Genomic DNA, 19,809 nt, shown 5'->3' with positions numbered 1-19,809 from the left:
ACGACACAAAAGCTAGGAAATTCCATTTAAAGAAATCAAGATAACCTTGGAATTTTCGAAACGCCTTCATCCATGTAAAAAATGTTTGCATTACAATATTTTCCCTTTCATACCATGCACGTTTTGAGTATATCATTTTTTCATATTATTACAAATAACGGAAATATTCAAGTTGGTCAAAGTTAGTGGTTAATAAACTGACAAATTTTGTTGTTTACGTGATCGTTATCGTAACGTTTGTTTCTTTGGGCCGAATATTTTTGATTTGCAAATTCGATTATGCAACTAAAGTGGGATTTGTTTTAATTCCTCAGTTTACCTTCTTTTTTTAAAAGTATGAGTTGTCTAAACGAGTACTTAGGTGTCTGCTGATCATTCAGTCGTTAATAAACAACGAGGCTTGTGTACATTATTTTATAGTAAATAAGAGGCAGTCGTACAGATGATCGAGTCAAACCTAGATCATCATTTTTAATAATAATAATAGTAATCATTCTTTTCTGAGAGAGTAAGTGGTTTTAAACGTTGAGAGGTTGCATATTTGGACATTCGTTAAAAAAGTCGATTAGTATTGTATCTAATGCCGTGTCATGTTCGGTATGATATCAACTATCGCACACATCTCTTGTACATATACCGAGACATTTCTGTACTAATTGAAATTAAACCTTGGTTTCACAGTTTTAAATTAAAACTGGGTTGTAAAATTTAAAATAATACTTTTTTTGCACTTCTGTAGGCTTACCTCAACACAATGTTACATCAAATAATTAGTTTACCATTATCTTACGTAAGTATCGTGACGCACAGTTGCGAATGCCTGATAAAACATGTCTCACGCTTGCATCAATTAATTATAAAAATAACGTTCTGCATAATGAACCACATTCCGGAAACTTTTGAACATCTTCCATACAACTGTAACTGCCATATTTGAACAAAACGCATTTGAACTTTCTCGCTTGTTCAACTTATTTATAAATAAAACAGTTTAAAGTTATGCTGCACGTACAGACTACAGTACTAATCAAGATTGATCGAACGGAATAATTGCATTTTGTGAACCTAATTTTTATTCCCAGGCCATGTGCGATGTTTAAATAATGCATGAGCTGCCTTGCCATAGTAATTGCACGATTCGTTAATCACTTTATCCGTTAATTTTGCTCTACCAACGAGCTTTTTATTCTGCATTTTTAGCTGACACGATTTTTTCACATTTTTTGACATGATATATGCACTCTGTTTTTAACGATAGCCTTCATGCGATTTTCAAACTGTTATTAGATTTGAGAATTTTACTGTCGCAGCTTTTGAACATGAAATATTATGCAAGTTGTACAGGGTGTCAAAAAAGTAGAACATTAAATGAACACTAATTTTCCAATTCTCGTAATGTGAACTATGTTGATTTCGCTAAGAAAAAGACTGCGACAACAAATTTCGACTTTTGCAGATCATCATTATTTTTTTTCGTTATTACTTATACTAAATCATTACCTTTTTCAATTTTAATTTACTCGGATAGAGCAGTAAACACTTTTTCCTTTTTATTGTTACCAAATTGTATTAGCATCAGCGCGGTTATTTAAAAATAAGAAGCAGGCGGAGGCATTCAGGTTGATTAAACATGCAATTTTATGTAGCGTTTGAGTCCATTATAGTGGAGGCAAATTGAAGTGTCTGAAAACAATGGTTGTTTAGTTTTCAGGTTAATTGAGTTTCCCTTGGACTACTTTGCAACTCATCTTTTCATCTTTTTTTTTTTCTCAGAATTTTCAGGTTTACGCTCATTGCGCGTACTGTTATTTCTGATAGCATTTATAATTAGTGGACTGTGATTTTTATGCATTTAGAAGAAAAACGAGTAGACCAAATTTCGAACTATGCGCAAACTATTATTTTCCATGTATCATGACCAGACTGCGGATTTTTATACAAAATAAAAAATTGTTCTATCTCGATTATAACGACTAGAGATGAAACAAAAAGGTCATTTTCTGTCTGAATAATTTGAATAGGTCGGAAATAACGCAACAGTATTTTTAGAATCTTTTAATGTTTTTCTAATGTATTTTTCATGTATTTCACTTATTCGTTTTTGCCATAAATGCATAAAATCCGCAGTCTAATCGCGACTGCAGAAGGTGGAAAGAAATTTTTGGAAATAAATATTCTCAGCTTCTCCCAATGCAGAACATATTTATGTCGTATAGAAATCTATAGTTTAATGAATTTGCATCCACTATAGTGCGGAAAAATAGATGTATCGCAATAGAAAACAGTTGAAATTTACCTGCATATTTAATTCTAAATTCTTCCATTGACAAAAACGGGTGTACTTTTCACTGAAAGCATACAACAACATTTCTTAGGAATTGTCTCTGACGCCAGAGAATGAATTTTGACATTTGTTTTTTTTTTGGTTTCGTTCATGCAGCAACGTACCTCTCCAAAAACTTCTTGAACGGCTCTCCCCTTAAGTGATTAAAAATTTCTTCGATATACGGCTGCAAAGGTAATCGATGCGATTTAATTGGATCGACGCAGATTGACCAAGTTGTTAACGTTATTACAATTAAGCGATATCAGATCGTGAAGGACCAACCTCAAATAAATTAACGGGAACTTCGTTTTTTATGAGGTATTGCCGAACGATGGACACCGCTTCCTTGGAGTATTGCTGGAAAACAATTAAAATATGCAAACTAGTACAATTCAACTGGTTACAAACATTCTTTCAAATATTTTTATTTTAAATATTCTGTCGAAATTTTCTAGAGAACCTTTTTAGAGAAATAACGACATAGGAGATCTTAGGATTCAAATTCAAAGAATCATGTTTCACTTTTAATGTTACGTTTACGAAAATATATCTTGTAACACAAACAGAAAATAATAAAAATTTTATAGCATTTAAGAAAAGAAAATTGGTGAATTTCCAGCCTGCGGAGCGTACAACGAATTCGAGAAGTATTTGAACACTATATTTCTCATTCTCGAGAAATTGTCGGTATTTAAATTGTGGTAATTTTGTTTAAAAAAAAGGAAAGAATAGTACAAGAATATACCCGGACTCATTTTAAAGCTTGAAGCCTCTGCTTTTTCCATCCACCGTTCATTTTGTCCAAGATATTTTTACAGAGGCTTCAAGAATTTATTATTGTACCATTTTCTTTTAACGAAATTATTATAGTTCAAATATTCGCAGTTTCTCGAGAAAATCAGCGTTCAGACTCTTTTTTGATTCGCATTATCGATTTTTACAGATTAATAGTCAACGCTTGTAACGATAATTAGCGAAACTCTTACATTTTGACTTCTATTACCGAATGCAATTGTTGCTAAAAGTTATTCAGAAGTGTTTCTATGATTCGAACCTTTTATTTTATGATTGCCCGGATTATTGTACACGCAGTATGGGAAACAGCTTCGATAAACGTACTTAACATAATTAGTTAAACATTTTTTCAAATGCTGTTCACGTACTTGTAGCATTTATATTTTTATTTCGAATACACAGTTTTTATGAAGTTCCATGTAAAAATCAGCGTGACATTAAATTTTTCCCGGTTTTAGTAAATGACCATCAATCCAAATTTGTTACATAGTAACACGAAAACACAGGTATGCGCAAAATTATGAGTACACTGCGGATTTTATGCATTTAGGGCAAAAATAAATAGATGCGATTCAAATCAGTAGACAGATTAGAAGAATTAAAAAATATCAATGTATTAAAATCAATAAAGCAAGAAACAGATTTCTATTTGGCTTTTGTTTCTAACAATTGATGCAAACAATTTTTATTTTGTTCTAATCAGAACCAAGGGATAACCAAAGAAATATGTTAGGCAGAATATTTCTTCTAATATATTATTATTACTTTTGTCACATTATTTCCTCCAATATAAAAGAACATAATAGTAGCACGAGCGGAAAATTCGTTTAGCGACGAACATATTAAAGATTTAATGCAAAAGGAAAGGGGTTCAACTATTATTTACTTACTACCAAGAATAATAATTTAATTATCTTTTGCTTAATCATGTCAAGTTTTTTTTCATTGTCGAGCACAGTGTCTTATAATTTATTTATTTATTTCTATTCGAGTGGAAAATGTTGCATTCATGGAGATGTTAGTTACAAATTAATGGTCCCGTTCCTTATAATTTTCGCGAATAACAAATATTAATAACTCATAATAATGCTTGTCTTAAATAATTATTTAACTGTCGCATTTCCCATATCGTTAAAACATAGTTTATCAGTAGTATTTTGTACGTACATAAACGACATGTTTTAGTAACACTATTTATTTTGCAACAAGAGAATCTCGCATTTTTACATGAATGGACGGAAAACCCAGAAGATAACTATACACGCATAAACGAGGCAACCCGAAGAAAAACGCAATGCATCTTTTTGATAGGAGCAAATATTACATTTCTGGTTCGGTCAAAGCAAGCGTGGCGTAGCAAGAAGCAAAGGAAACCCTCAGATTTAAAAATTTAGAACCAATTTTGAAACATAGAAAAGACTCGGTCGTTCTATGTATCTAGACGCATTTTTCAGTGTCAGTGTCTATGAATTTTAAAAATGTTCTATCAAGATGCTCAGCTGAAACATAAAGCTTGAGCGATGCAAGAGTATTTATTTTATAGAATATAGAACAAACATAAATGCACTCCTTCACGAAACTAAAGATTAAGATAGACTAAAGGGTTCTAAGATGCAATCTACTTCACATTGTCAATTGAGAGAGATTAACTATTAATTAAACCAGATCGAAAGAAGTGCAATACGAGCGTAAACAATTTCCTTACAATTTGCAAAATGCAAGAGAATTGACAAAAGGTTGCTGATTGCAACAGTTGTATTTTTATTCTTATCGCGAAAGGTAAATATCCAGCTAAAGTTCACTTGTGCGTTAAATTAGGGACTGTAACGAATAATATCTTGGACTTTTTTTAAAATCGAAAATGTTACCAATATGTTAAAAAAATCGTACTAAAACAAATAAATCAAGACGATTCTCAATCAGTACGTTTGCCAAAAATTAATAATTTATCTTGAAAACTGACAAAATGGCGAATGTTTGAATCGCATATTCCTAAATTTCCTTTCTTTTCGGTAATTTATTAATTAAAAAATTGCGATAAATTCAACGAAAAAATGTAATTTTGTTTCGAGAAAAACGTGTTTAAAGGTTTGTAGTGTACTGCTGTCGTAATTTTGTCATTTCAATAAATCCAAGCATAAAGTTTTGGGAAAATATGTGCAATGTTGTATGCGTTTAAAAAATATGATTGAAAAAAAAACCGATTTTGGCGCGTCCACACGAGAACGTAAAGTCTAAGATCGACCGTTCCACAAGCTTCAGCTGATAAAGAGCCTAACGCGACAGAGGGGAAAATCGTAGGCAGGGAGCGATTGAATGCGAGGCTAAAATTAGGGGTGTGTCGAGCCGGGGAAAAATCGTGTGAAAAAAAAGAACCACGGAAATAGTTCTTCCTCTGGGCGCATCGAGGGCTAGAGATTAGAAGCCCCCGCGCGAGACGAAAAGACCTATTCCAGACCTTATTCAAGCATTCATGAAGAAGGCAAAGGCGAGGCAGGGTCCGAGGCTTTTACACTGTTTTTCATAGTTCAGAAACGATTTTTGGCGCTTTTTCACATGTTCGAAGACAAAAGGATGAAGGCTTCCTCAAGGCTTCCCTTTCTCCTGCCGAATGGAAGCTCAAAGAAACGGTGTTTCGGTAAATATGTTCCCGGGTATAGTGATCTCTCTCTCGATTCCGCCATGTTTGAACTTCGGCCTTCTTTCTGCCGGTAGGAAACGATCGTTCTTGGTTAAGGCGAATTCATACTTCTTCACTTGCGATGTAGATCTTGGATGTAGACCAAGATGGATGTGGATGGACCGTCCACAATCAGCACGAAACATGGAAACCGGAGCGTTTACAGTCGACCCAAATTTAAACATTTCCGATACTCGAAAAGATGCGATAACTTCGTAATTGTGACAAATACAGTGAATTCTCGATATACAGTGTGACCCACGAACTCTGTCCACTCGAATATCTTGGTTATTTCAAGCAATAGGAGAAAATGTTACTTACAGAAGTTGTAGGGTTTAAGAAACTACATAATATGGTATAAATAATATTCAATGATATTTAGGACAAATACACTTTAGTACTTTTATACTGAGAGTACGCCAATCTATCGAAATCGAGCATAAAAAATTGGACACTCCATTGAAAAAAACGAAGGTGACCTTTATATCTTCTCTACGCCTCCAGTTGGAAGAATGTTATTTATACCATATTATGTAGTTTCTTAAACCCTACAACTTCTGTAAGTAACATTTTCTCGTATTCTTTGAAATAACCAAGATATTCAAGTGGATAGAATTCGTGGGACACACTGTATGTCATCAACATGGGTCTTGCAAGCGTCGTTTATGGTCCAGGAGACATACCCGAGCCGTGTTTACACTCCTCGGCGACCGAGGCAGCTCAAGCTTCTCAGTGGAGGGGATAGGCGAACTGACTAAGATCGTGTAGCTCCGTTCGGCTTAGATCAAGACTTTACTGTGTACAATAATTGACGATGTTTACGACTATTCACCGCATTATTTATCAATAGACTGCGGAAATTTTCAAAAAATGCTAGAACACAAAATTTGATAGAATTTAGTAAGATATTTATTTTTTTTTTTTTTGTCTACAAAGGCTGTTCCCACTAAAAATTGGATTTTACTTCATTCCAATTTCTTAAAACTTGTCTATAAATATTGAAAATTACTATTTCCTGATGTAACTGCTGATCATTTAGCTCAATATTTAAGGAACTTTTTTCAAGGAACTGAGTAATTAAATGACAATTTTGATATTCTGGGTCAAAATAGACCCAGGGCACGCTGTCAGAGGGTTTTTATTTTACATAAAGATCCGCGTGGTACTGATCACTTTGCAAGATCAAAGGTAATTTTGGATGAAAACAATCTTCACACCTTTCATTGTGGCCGAAGTGAAGAGCCTAAATTCACCTTTACACATACTACGTGTACAAATTTTCTCAAAAGAAAAGTTACTCACATGCGTGCCCGACAGCAGCTCCTTCATGATGTAATTGTCGAAGATTTCTTTGGCAAGCTTTCTCCTCTCTTCAGGGCATTCGAGCTTCTCGTACGCCTTGATCTACAATGCATAAATGAGAAATTCCTTATGGAGTTGGACGGCGACGCGTGTCACCACGCTAGCGAAACTTAACTATAGCGTGTGTGCGGGCTAACACGAACCTCTTCGTAAAACTTCAGTTGCGGGACCGGCTCCTCCGACACGTTTTCGCAGAAATCCTTAAATAAAAGGTAACCTGAAAATACAAAACGAGAGAACAGAATAATGGGTGCATCGAGAGCACGGCGGGGTAAAATACTATTTTAAATAGTAAATAGTAGATAATCCTATTTATTTTGAAGTACGCGTACAACTTTGAAAATAAAATACTTTGTTTGATGCAATAAGTTTTTAAAATAGTCTTTCAAAATATTAGGGGTACCCATTAGTAATCAATTATTTGCAAAGAATTTGTTTTGCCTTTAGTTCTGTACCAATCGTTGAAGAGGAAAGACGTATTCTTTTACAGTGTTCGGTAAAGCAGCCTGTGTTCAAAATATTCTTAAAAGTATAATTTTTTTTACAACCCTGTAATAAAATGGCGGCGTCCGTACCTATCCAGGATCATATTCGTCATTGAACGGTAACAACAAAGAAAATTTGCGATGTTTATGGAGATGTATTGAAGGTCAACAAGTGTCAACGTTGGTTCAGGTTTGCTGTTGGTGGACGACCAGTCGAATTTGATAATGACACCCTAAAATCTCTAGTGGAAGCTGATCCAAAATTAAGTATACAAGAATTATCGAGAAGCCTTGGGTCTACATGGTCAACTATACAAAGGCACCTACATGAAATGGGAAAGGCATATAGGCACGGAATATGGGTACCGCATCAATTATCTGAGACCAACAAGAATATTCGTCGATCAATTTGCACTTCATTGCTATCCAGATTTCGTAGAGATCCATTTCTTAGCAGAATCGTTACCGGAGTAACGCAACCATTGTAGGTGTTTAAAAAAGGGTAGTTCCATTTTAAAAAGTCAAGGTGGCCTTGATATCTCTAACAAAATGACACAAAAACAAAATTTTTTTTGACATCGTGTCAGCCCCATTGTACCATTCAACCTTGTCCTTACCATATTTTACGTATTTTCACAAACAACAAAGATATTTGAGGTGCAAACGTTAGGTGACTCACCCTGTATAATAAATTAAAAAATAAGAACTTGAATTTACTACAAAGTTTGTTTTAGATTTCAAAATAATTGATTACTGGGTACTAATAGTATTATGGGTACTAATAGTATTTTATTTGGAGAATATTAAAAATATTTCATTTCGAAATATTTTATTCCTTTTATTTTTAATATTCTGGCTGAAAATAATGGTTCGTATTCAATATAAGTATTTTATTTTATGCCAGATTATGGAAATGAAATATTATATTTTGTGTTTCAGATTGTTAACTGGAAATATTTTACTTTGTGATTCAGATGCTTGAAATACAAATATTTTATTTCATGGCTTAGATTGTCAAAATAATTTTTTTTTGTTGTCCGCATACTTATGGTGGGCACTATATGTCAAAAAATGACGTATTAAACAAATTAGCATTACGAGACAAATTTGACCGTGTCCCGGCTTTTTAATGCATATTTTGTTTAAGATATTAACAAAAAATATTGTATTTATCTAAAGAAAGAAATATATTATGTTAATAAGAAATTTTTGAAAATATTTTACACGGAGGAAAGTAAATCAGGTCTAAATGATTCCGGCTTGTAAACTCGAGGAACCCTCTTCAGGGGTTGCCAGGTTAACGAGAACGATTTAAATGTATAATCAACTGAATGAACCAACCCCCTGTCTTTACCCCCCGCAGAATTTTCTTCAGTTGCTACCTTTGTTTCATATCTCGTACTTAATTTGCATCAACGAATATTCACAGAGTGTCCCTTCCAATTTGGGCATATCTCTTCGATTACTGATAATAAAAGAAAAATGTGCAAGAAAAGCATGCAATAAGCAACGATTTTTTTCTGAAGTCATATAGAATTTCAGAGTCATCAAAATGTTTTATTCAATTTGTTACACGATAAGACTGCGGATCTTTATGCAAAATAAAAATTGTTTGCACTAATCGCAGGACGCAGAAAGCAAATAGGAGTTCATTAAGTTGTAAACTGTTCCGAAACTGTTGTCTACTGTTTCAAATTGCGTCTACTCATTTTTGTCATAAAATCCGCAGTCTAACGATAATTCAGACGGATTCAATTTCTTGACCTTGAGTACCAAACACACGTGTAATATCACAATGAAATTGATTTAGACAAATAAAATTTACATTTTTGCCAACACTCTGCAGACACAAAATATTGACTTCGCACCGGCCGTTTGGTCGGTTCAAGATGCAGTCGAAAGGGTTGAAAAAGACGCGCATCAAAGGAGCCGACGGACCGTTGAAACTCGCACGTGTAAGCTCGCATGCGTGACGCAACAGTGGCACATAAAACGGTTTTAACAATTCTCATTTGTATGGTACCGGCGTGTAACTATTCATATTATTGTTCTCATTTTCCATGTGTCATTTTACGGCGTACACAATGTCACGATAATTCGGAGCACCTTGCGTCGTTCGAAGTTTTTTATTAAGTGGATACTTCAGAATTGCAATTTGTACAGTGCATCGCTGTACTTGCAATTAAACATCTGTATGTTTAAGGATTTCTTTGTTTGCTTTTGAGAGATAACAAGCTCCAGACTTCTTCGAGACAGCGTAAATCATAATATTTTAGCGAATACATGTACTGTGCGTGCCGCACGAGAAGAGCAGATTGGTCAGAGTGGAAGGGGCACGCCTCCGGCTGCTCTATTGGTTAAAGCTGTACTACATATATACAGCGGTACATACTATGCAGCGCGTGGCGTCAAAGCCTAAACATTAGCCTACTGGAACGTCAACGGTGGGGACAGGCGGAGCGAGATTTCTTGTGAGGCACGGACAGTACTATGCGTCCATCAGGATATGGCAGTGATTTCCAATTTTAAACTAATTCAAATCGGAACAACTGACCAAAAATATTGTCAAATTAATTTTATCCGTTTTTACAAGCCCCCGTTTCTTAAGTCCTCGGTTTAAGCTAAATCATTAACTAAAAGACAACCAAACCCATCGTTTATGTTAGTTTATGTTAATCTATAAAATCTAAAATGTTAATTATCGACGTGCATTCTTCGCGTGGAGAAATACAAGTAGACGAATGTGTATTTAGTTGGTTTAACAATAAAGCTTCTGGCTGTCTATCATGCGCTGAGATATACGTCTGCACTTGTCCTTTGATTACGAATGAAACGAGCTTTATTTTTTCTAGCCAAGTACAGACGAGCGTAACAGAATTTTAAGTGTCCTTATCACTACCGAAAGACACCTTCGGAACAACAAACAATGCGTAATTAAAGTAGTCGTTGCAAGTGAATACTGTTTCCATTGTTTTATTACGTACGCTCTAAAATTGACCCGAAAAAATCTTTCTCTGATTTCTGACCCGACTTTCCAAAGCGTATGCAACGTACCTGAAAATAAACATTCGCAAAATGCAGTATTCTTCGATATTTTCAGTCTTTACGATAAAGAGCTAATATTTTGCTTGCTAATTTCAGATAACGAACAGAAACATTAAATAAAAAAGATTAATTAAATTAAAAAGAGTAATAAAACTGATGGTCTATACTGGAAAAGTGTGTATACTTGTAAACAGATGTTCGATAGTGCGGGAAGCAAGGTGAATAATGTCGGAAATAATTAGGATGAATAGCGCCGGAAATTATTAAGGTGATTAGCCATATGTTCGTCGTTTTTGCTCGCGTTCTATTCTAAGAAGAAAAAAGAGGCAGACACTGCCGAGTAAAGTAGTTGTGCAACTAAAATAAAAAAGAAAAAACTTACTATATTGAAATCCGATAAACATTATATTATATTTAAGCGAACTATATTTTAAGCAAAATCAGATCAATAGAGACACTTCGTTTTGGAGCGACAGTTGGCGCACGTGTCTTTTAAGCGCATGAAAAAAAATATAATAATTTTTCTGGTTTTCGACAACATTATGATTACGTGGTGGGTCTCCTTTATGCAAATATGACAAATTCAACCAAATAAAGTCTATTTTATATTTTTCTTGAAATCAGACAAACGTTTATAAAAATGAGTCGAGTTTCTAAATGATTTTGGGTACTAAAAAATTAGTGTAGTATAACATTTCGTGCGGATATTTTCAATAGAATTATTCGGAACTTGTCAAAGATAATTTTCAAACTTTCGTATAGTTTTTCTCGTAGTAGTTGGAGCTTTTAAAATTATTGTATTATTTTTTTTAATAAAATTATCGTAGCTCAAATATTGACAATTTTTTGGAAATCGGAAGTATAGTGTTCAAATACTTTTTGGATCCACTGTACGTACTAATGAGACGGACAATGGGATCTCGGAGCATTGACTAATATAGCAGTAAAATGTGAAATATAAATAAACATAAAGTACGAACGCCACGCCGCTTATGCTACGCGCGCTGTGCTTGCCAATTTTATTACGGGCCATTATCTTGCGCGCGCTCGGCAATTTTAGCACAGGCCAAGTGCTTTATATTTACCTAATAAAAGCCATCGATCTCTTGCAAAAACTTTGTTTAGAATATATATTCGGGAGTAAAAAGTTTACAATGGGTAGATAATAAACTCGAAGTGGTCCGCTGCACATAAACAGCCTCCCGAGCGAAGTTTCTGGGAATATGGAACGTTCTCTATTTTAAAAATTTCACTAACTTCGCGATTAACATTAAAAAAAAAATATATATATAAACTCTGGAACTTTAATTTTTACGCACTGGAGACCTCGCCGTTCGCTCACACTGTGATAGTAGACGTCGCACAGTGGTCAATTTGCTCGAGAACGTGGACAAAATTATGCGAGAAAACTTCTAGTTCGTGGAGTCTAATTAATAAACTACGGATCTTTATGTAAAATATAAATTTTCCGCGTGGATTCAAGAAGATTAGAATTAGATAGGAACTAATTTCATTTCTCAAGAATTTTAATAAGTACAGTATGACCTCGATTATCCGAACCTTTGACGTTCGAAGTCTCTATCATCCCAACATGCTGCACATAATAAGTCAATTTAAGGTGTTTTATATGCAACACTATTTATTGTGCAAATTAATCAGGATTGGAGCTGATGCAGTGATTGCTCTATATATGTCGCCAAGGCCTGGACGATAAACAACGCGGAATTAACCCCACTCCCGCGGGGTATACCCCGTGAGGGTCTTCGGTCGCCGAGGAGTGTAAGGTCACGTGGATCAAAGAATAGTATCTGCTGGCCGATATATGTCCCTGGCCAGACCAGTGTTTTGGACATATATCGAGTAAACACTGTATCGCTCCTCGATAAAGATTACGAAGCTCGCAATCTGTGCCCTTTGCGAATAAACGAGACTCGGTACAGACTTTGTATGATTCAAACGGGACGTTCTCTTAACGATTAACGTCTAGGTAATTAAGTATACGTAAACATTTCTCACCAAACATTTGATTGAATATTTTATCGAAGGTTACTTCCTTCTTCTTTTCCAGATACTTGTGCATTACACTTCTGACACTGCAACAGAAAGAAGAACGCGAATGTAACCATTAGATTCTAGAAGTTAACTCGTAGAAAGTTATCATGTTTTTAATACAATCTTATTTAAGGGCCCGGGATAGTCATGTGACTTTTTCAGAGTCAGCAGGTCGGTAACTGTTGTACAATTTCCATTCACAGCCTTCAGACACAGACTTAAGAGCCGTCTTGGTCTTGATCCGACCGGTCCTAAGTCTTGTGACTAAACTTGTCACATTTTTTCCTCTGTATTATCGATATTATGAATCATGACGCCAGAAACGTGCTTCAAGTTTTCGGCTTTATTTCGCAGAGAATCAAGACAAAATATAGCTCAATTTGTAGCCGGAGATATTTTCTAGCGCGCGCTACTCTCGATCTCATCCAGAAAACTCATCCAATGGCATAAAAATGCTTGGATTCCACAGCATGCAAATCGCCAATTTTTGGCCTACTTCTAACGCTTATATTACCAAATATCTGCATAATCTCGTCAGCTGATGACCAGCGCGCGCTAGATTGAATCTTCCTCTTTCGAACGAGCCCTTTCCCAGCGAAAAATATTCTCATACAAGGACGAAAAGTTGAGGCACGTAAAACCATTTTTCGCCTATTTTTGTCGGTAACGTGGTCACTCTACCTTATCGCGAATCCACGGAGTCTTGGCTCTTGAGAAGACATTTGTTCTTGCGAAACTGTTATACTTTATATTCATACTTTAAAATGTTTTTCAAATTTTATACTTCTTCAGAAAGTGCTCTGAAGGAACTGATAGTTTAGTATAATAAAAGTTCCATAAAAAAATAATGAAAAATAAAGAAGTTTTGTTATTGGATTGGTAGTGGTCTCCTGGTCTCACACCGATATACCCGACTCGTGTTATGTTTACATTCCTCGGCGACCGAGGTCACTCGAGCATTAGGGCCCCTCAGTAGGGATAGTTCTGAGACTTTTATCGACTAGATATTTGGGACATATATAATTTTTGGCCTACTTCCAACACTTATATTACCAAATATCTGCATAATCTCGTCAGCGGATGACCAGCGCGCGCTAGATTAAACCTTCCCCTTCCGAACGAGCCCTTTCCCGGCGAAAAATATTCTCATATAAGGACGAAAAGTTGAGTTGCATGTAAAACCATTTTTCGCCAATTTTTGTCGGTAACGTGGTCCCTCTACCTTATCGCGAATCCACGGAGTCGCAACGATTGTAGAGGAAATGCAGCATATTTGGAATACTCTTGGTAATTTGGAATACCGAGGTGTTTAACAAGCTACCAACGTTGTCTAATTCGTAGCACTGCAAATAAGAGGAGCGAATGACCTGCGAACCGAATAACATTTACGGAAGAATAATAATTATCACATTTTCGACCGGAGATTTTGCGGGGTGACGTAAGACTAATGAAATTGACATATAAAAAATGTTGCCGCGATCAACGCGAATACAATATAGTTTAGACCGATACGGATATTATGGCACCATAAAGCGAAAGAATTATTTAAAATAAATAATTTTATCTGCTCGTTCGCATATCGATTTTACGGTCTCGCGTCGATTTTGCGATTGAACCGGGATTGCAAAACGCGGCGTGAAATGTTGCGCTTTGATGCCACGTTGCTAATTCAGAATAATGATGACGAATGCCGAGAAGGTTGTTGCGCGTCACTTTTGCAATGTGAATTACGGCGAAACGAAAAGTGGAGAGGCGGCGAAGTGTTTCACGTGTGATGTGTGGATGCACTATGAATTTGTTAGTTATGACAGCAACCGAAAATTATACCAGCAAGTACCGTAAGTAAATGTTATGACTCGGGGTGCCTAAGATCCAAACTGTGATTTTTATGCCTGATCGGATCAAGCTCAGAGTGGTCATAAGTGAAAATAATATTATTTACTTGTTGCCTGAATTTTTAACGTAAATTGAAACATTCAAAATTACCTGCACCGTAATAAAATTTGTATTTCATGTAATTTTTCAGTTACGCCAATGTTTTGCGTTTTTAATTATTACTGAGTAAAGTGGAATCTCGATTATCCGAACCGATGACATCTGAAGTCTCTATCATCACAGTAAGTTTGAAATTGAAATGGCTCGATCTAAGGCGATCCATATGGAACACTGATTACTATACAAATCCATACAGACTGAAGTCAGCAGGTTAATTAAGCTACTGTTCTATTATACGAACTCTCAGGTGTTCTTGTTCGGTTCGGATAATCGAAGTTCTCCCGCATATTGATGTATAACATTATCTTTCTTATGATATTTCGCGCACTTTTATTTGTTCCCATCCCTTAAACAAATTGGTATTCCAAGCGTGCCGCGCTTCCTCTAATTGTTAACATCGCGTATTCGTGGACAACAGTGGCAAGCCGACAAAAGAATTTTGCGACGAGAAATTTTAGTCAGCCTCGAGATTGTTAAAAGAAATTATGCTGTGGCTTGAAAGGGCAACAGTGTGTTTCGAATTTGTATTTATTCTCATTTGAATATCAGTAGACTTAATATTTCTATTCTCGATTGATACGACTCTCGGAAAGAATTATGTCATTTTCGGACAGCAAATTGTTCAAAACAAGTAACAAGCTTTGATAGAACAATTAACAAGCGTGGATGGTGAACAGACTAAAATTTGAAAAAACGTATATTGTGTTTATGTTTTACACGCTGTTCCACAGTAACCGACTATTATCGCATAAGCGAGTTACAGATACATTTCATTTAGCTCAAACTGGGCAGTAAATTATTCGCGTTAAACGATGCAAAATAATAGACGTAAACAACTCGGTTTACCACTGGAATAGAACCGTTCTAGTATTAAGCGCAACGTTGTGAAAACTAGGTGCACGTTCGCCACTTACTATGTCATGGCATTCGCCTACAATATTTTCTGACGTTTATAGAAAATTGTATCGAAAATATTCTCATCTAAAAATGCTGCTTATTTATCGACATTTATGTTACCACTTTTCGGTATAATTTTAACCTGTGCAAGGTTTATTCTAATTCGTTTTATTTGAAATTATGGTACAATAATTAATTATTTGCTGTCCGGGTGGAAATGATTATACTAATTAATTACTGAAAGAGTCAAGTAGACTGCGAATTCTTATCCAAGACTAACATGTTCTGAAACAATTGCAACCAAAAAAATGGTCGATTAGAACTTCGACTCCTTTAATTAATATTAATAAGGCGAGAAGAATGTCATAGTACAGTTAGATTTTTTTGTCAAGGTTTTACTGTTCCACAGGCTGTTTTAAAACGATAAAATCACGAAAATAGTTCGAATTACATTAATTAAAAATTTTTATATACGTATCGTGAGCAACAATCATACAAGAAAAAGTAACTCGAAATAGGTTGAGAGTCACTGGGTTACAATAGCATCGCTTCGACTTTTCGTAAGTGTTTACAATATTATTAATTGTAAGCAAACACTGCAAACTGTTGGAAATAAAAGAATGAATAAAACGAAGAGGCAAAATGAAAACAAGATTGTTGGTATTGGCCATGGGCAATAAAACAGTATGCAGAACATACTGTTTTCTCGAGAATCAGGGAAAGCGTCTCGAATTGGCACGACAGAAGGATGGGGACTAATGTATGTTCATTGCAAAAAAATTTTCGCAATTTGATAAGTGCGTTTGCGAGTCACTCTGCATGTATGTGCACTGGCACGACAGCGAAACATAATCCTGCTAGAATATGTATACTGCGCGAGGCTTGACCAGTGTATGAAGAGGAACACCTCCGGTACTTCTTTTGTTAACAATTTCCTAGGCAACAAAACGTACGGTCATCAAAATGTTTGATCAAACCTCCTTGTATGTATGTCGAACGAAAGCGATACGGCATAGAATCAAAGATATTGATTCGCAATTTGTGGATTGCTTTATACAGGGCGGACCACGAGTCATTCAATTATTTTCCTCATTAATGAACCGATTACAATGTTTACTCTATACAGGGTGTCCCACGTAACACTTTTCACGATTTTTCAAGTGCTTGCGATAATCTGACAAATAAAGATTTTCAACAAAAGTTGATCAGTTTTCGTTTGGCTATACATTGCAATAAAAAAAGTTGGAGAAAAAATTTTTTTTAGTATTGTCAAGGTCACCTTCATTTTTTTAAATGACACTTTGTATTTTTGACTTAAGAGTATTATAGCCTGTATCAAGACGCATTCATCGACCTAGCGTACCATGACCTTCGGATGACCTTGGAGGCAAAGAAATCAAAATTTCAACAAGAAATGACAGTGATTGAATGGGTGATAATAACTTGTGTTTATTATCAAGACTCGAAATTACATTCAATTCAGGAACCTTGACGGAATGAAAGCAAACGATTTCGTGAAAAAGTCGCATCAAATGTTCGAAATGTGATCCATGTTGTTGTACGCTCAATTCTATACGATACGGACTATTAATACTGTTAAGTCAAAAATACAAAGTGCCATTTAAAAAAATGAAGGTTACCTTGACAATACTAAAAAAAATTTGTCTCGAACTTTTTTTACTGCAATGTATAGCCAATCGAAAACTGATCAACTTTCGTTGAAAATATTTGTTTGTCAGATAATCGCAAGTACTTGAAAAATCGTGAATAGTATTATGTGGGACACCCTGTATATGTCGCAAACGCTTATCCGATAAAAGTCCTTTTCTACGTTGTCCTTGCCGATATATGTCCCTGGCTAGACCCGTGTTTTGGACATATATAGAGTAACCACTGTAGAATGGTTTTTTTTTAGATGATACGATTTCAAAGGCTCTTTAAGTTGATCACAAAAATGAGTACACCTAATGCAAAAGAATTTGCAGTATGATTGTTAATTTATTAGAATTATTAAGAAAATAATGTAGCAATCAATGTAGACAGTTTTTATTTTGCATAAAAGTCCGCTGCCTAATTGTGACAGGTGAAATATAAAACTGGAAGATTATACAAATTTAACAGTATACATGTATGTTACTTTCAACTTATTAAGATGATCAAAAACAGTTAAATTAAGATTTGTTGTAATTTGCACATTCGATTAGGAACGCACTTATGCATTGACGATGTGATGACAAAGTGATGCACCAACGAACGACGACAGAAGAATGACGAAGTGTGCCGTTACTTGTTTTCCCTTTTCCAAGAAGAAGATCCTATACTCGACCAAACATTGACAGAATTATGCAACGATTCGTACGATGAGTAACGTATAATAAAATATTGAAAAATTCATTGGACGAATCAAAAAAGCAATCACAGAAGTCGTGTGGCGGTGCTTGGATAACTATAAAATACAATAGTGTGAACAACGAATAAAAAATGGACGAGCCAAAGATAGAAGAGATCAAATTTTCAGTTTCAAAGGGATCGGTCCAGAATCGAACAGTTCAAAATTCCCGCGGATCGATTCGGGTTAACGATGGGCTATCGAGTAGTGTTCTACACAAAAAATATTTTATATCAAGTTTCAGCTCTCCACCGGCGGCCGCAGTAACAAGCAAAATCCGGATTATCCGTTTTTTTCCTTCTCAATCGCAGTATGCGTTGCGGTTAACTGAGCAAACGTTACAAAATGTTTACCGAGTCTTTTATTTTACAAACTGGGGCTTTAAGAGATTAAGGCCGTAAAATATACGAACTTTTGAACCAACTTTTATTTTTAACCCGTTATGATTACGACATATATTATCCCTAGATTATGGATTTCATGCTTTTGCGACTTAGAATTTGAAACGGGAGAAAAATTAAAAGAATCGAAGACTGCAGTAAAGACTTCATCTAAGCCGAACGGACCTGCATGATTTTAGTTCGCCTATCCCCTCCACTTCGCGCCCCGCGAGGGGTCGAGAAGCTCGAGGTGTTATAGTAAATTGTATCCACTACCAATCTAATTACAAAACTTCCTTGTTTTTCATCATTTTTTTACGGGACCTTCGCCAACTTATTCGTGGCATTTTTCTAATTAATATGACACTAAACACTATATAATTTGAACTGTATTTAGCGGTTTAATTGGCGGTATGCAGTGACGGTCCGTGTTTACACACGCGCTGTCCTTTCCTACGCTCGTGCGCGGTCGACGCGGTCACAAGAAAATGGTGGCCAAACGCGATCTATGTCACGGTCTTTATTGGACTTTATGGAAAAACGTTACGTTTGATCTACTAGACTTAATAAAGAAAAGACCCGCAGTCTAATTGTTAGCCTAACGAAAAAAGCACTTTCTCCTTTGACATATTACTTGTGGATTCCTTGGTCACTGTTATGGCTACCAACGGGGCCGAAATGTCGTGAGTAATAGTGCACTTGGAAAATAAAAAGAAACGGAAAAGTTAATCGAGGGAATTGATCCACGAAGCGAATGATCCTATCCCAGGGTTCTACGATTTATTCTTCCTTTTCGTTTTCCACCCCCCTCCCACTCCCCCGTCCCTAGTCTAGGTACCAACAAAGCTTTAAGGGACAACGAACCGACGCCGACGGTGATATTAAGCCACCCTGATTTATGGTGTTCCCTCACGAAGACTATCTCGCAACAACAGTGTTGAACTACTTTCAGGCGGGGGTAAACAAAGTATAACACATCTAATCTCTGCCTTTCGAACAGTTTTCTTAGCGTGATGCTAGACTTCCTAAAATGGGAGTGTCCGATTAGATACTATGCTCGCATCGAACTATACCTTCTTGCTGCTCGTAGCAAGCCGTTCTTGAATATTATTCTTAAACATCGAGCTGCACTAGCAACGCCGTGCAGTGTTTTAATGTAAAATCGACTTGTGCAAGCGGTTCTAAAATAACATTTCGATAACTTGCTGTACTTTATTGCTACAGATTCTTCTTCTAGCTCCTCGCGTTATGATCCGCTTTTTTTTTTTATTATGTTATTTATTTATTTGCCGTTGATGACCTAACTCAGTTACTTTCCTATTCCACTGGCCTTTGTATTATTGGTCTGTAGTTTGAACACAAATTTGTAAGAAAATAATTACGGCTTGTTGAAGAATAATTCA

The 19,809-nt window shown here is 35.7% G+C and overlaps 1 protein-coding gene across 5 annotated transcripts in view; it reads right to left on the bottom strand.

Moving 5' to 3' along the window:
* Gprk1 (G protein-coupled receptor kinase 1) overlaps positions 1 to 19,809 on the bottom strand; it is a 48,762-nt gene that overhangs the window by 9,584 nt on the left and 19,369 nt on the right. For 2 of the 5 annotated variants that reach the window (XM_076790603.1, XM_076790602.1), the window contains exons 2-7: positions 12,710 to 12,786; positions 7,307 to 7,380; positions 7,104 to 7,205; positions 2,609 to 2,683; positions 2,449 to 2,510; positions 2,297 to 2,348 (exon numbers count right to left, since the gene is read on the bottom strand). In XM_076790603.1, the coding sequence (XP_076646718.1) occupies positions 2,297 to 2,348; positions 2,449 to 2,510; positions 2,609 to 2,683; positions 7,104 to 7,205; positions 7,307 to 7,380; positions 12,710 to 12,786 (442 nt within the window). Of the gene's footprint in view, positions 1 to 2,296; positions 2,349 to 2,448; positions 2,511 to 2,608; positions 2,684 to 7,103; positions 7,206 to 7,278; positions 7,381 to 12,709; positions 12,787 to 19,809 lie in introns of all 5 variants that reach the window. The other 3 variants (XM_076790607.1, XM_076790606.1, XM_076790604.1) reach the window with 3 other exon arrangements.

This window comes from Halictus rubicundus, chromosome 7 (genome assembly GCF_050948215.1).
Source record: "Halictus rubicundus isolate RS-2024b chromosome 7, iyHalRubi1_principal, whole genome shotgun sequence".
Taxonomy (NCBI): Eukaryota; Metazoa; Arthropoda; class Insecta; order Hymenoptera; family Halictidae; genus Halictus; species Halictus rubicundus.
Note: the sequence above shows the minus strand (reverse complement) of the source record. Positions and strands in the feature narration are given on the sequence as shown.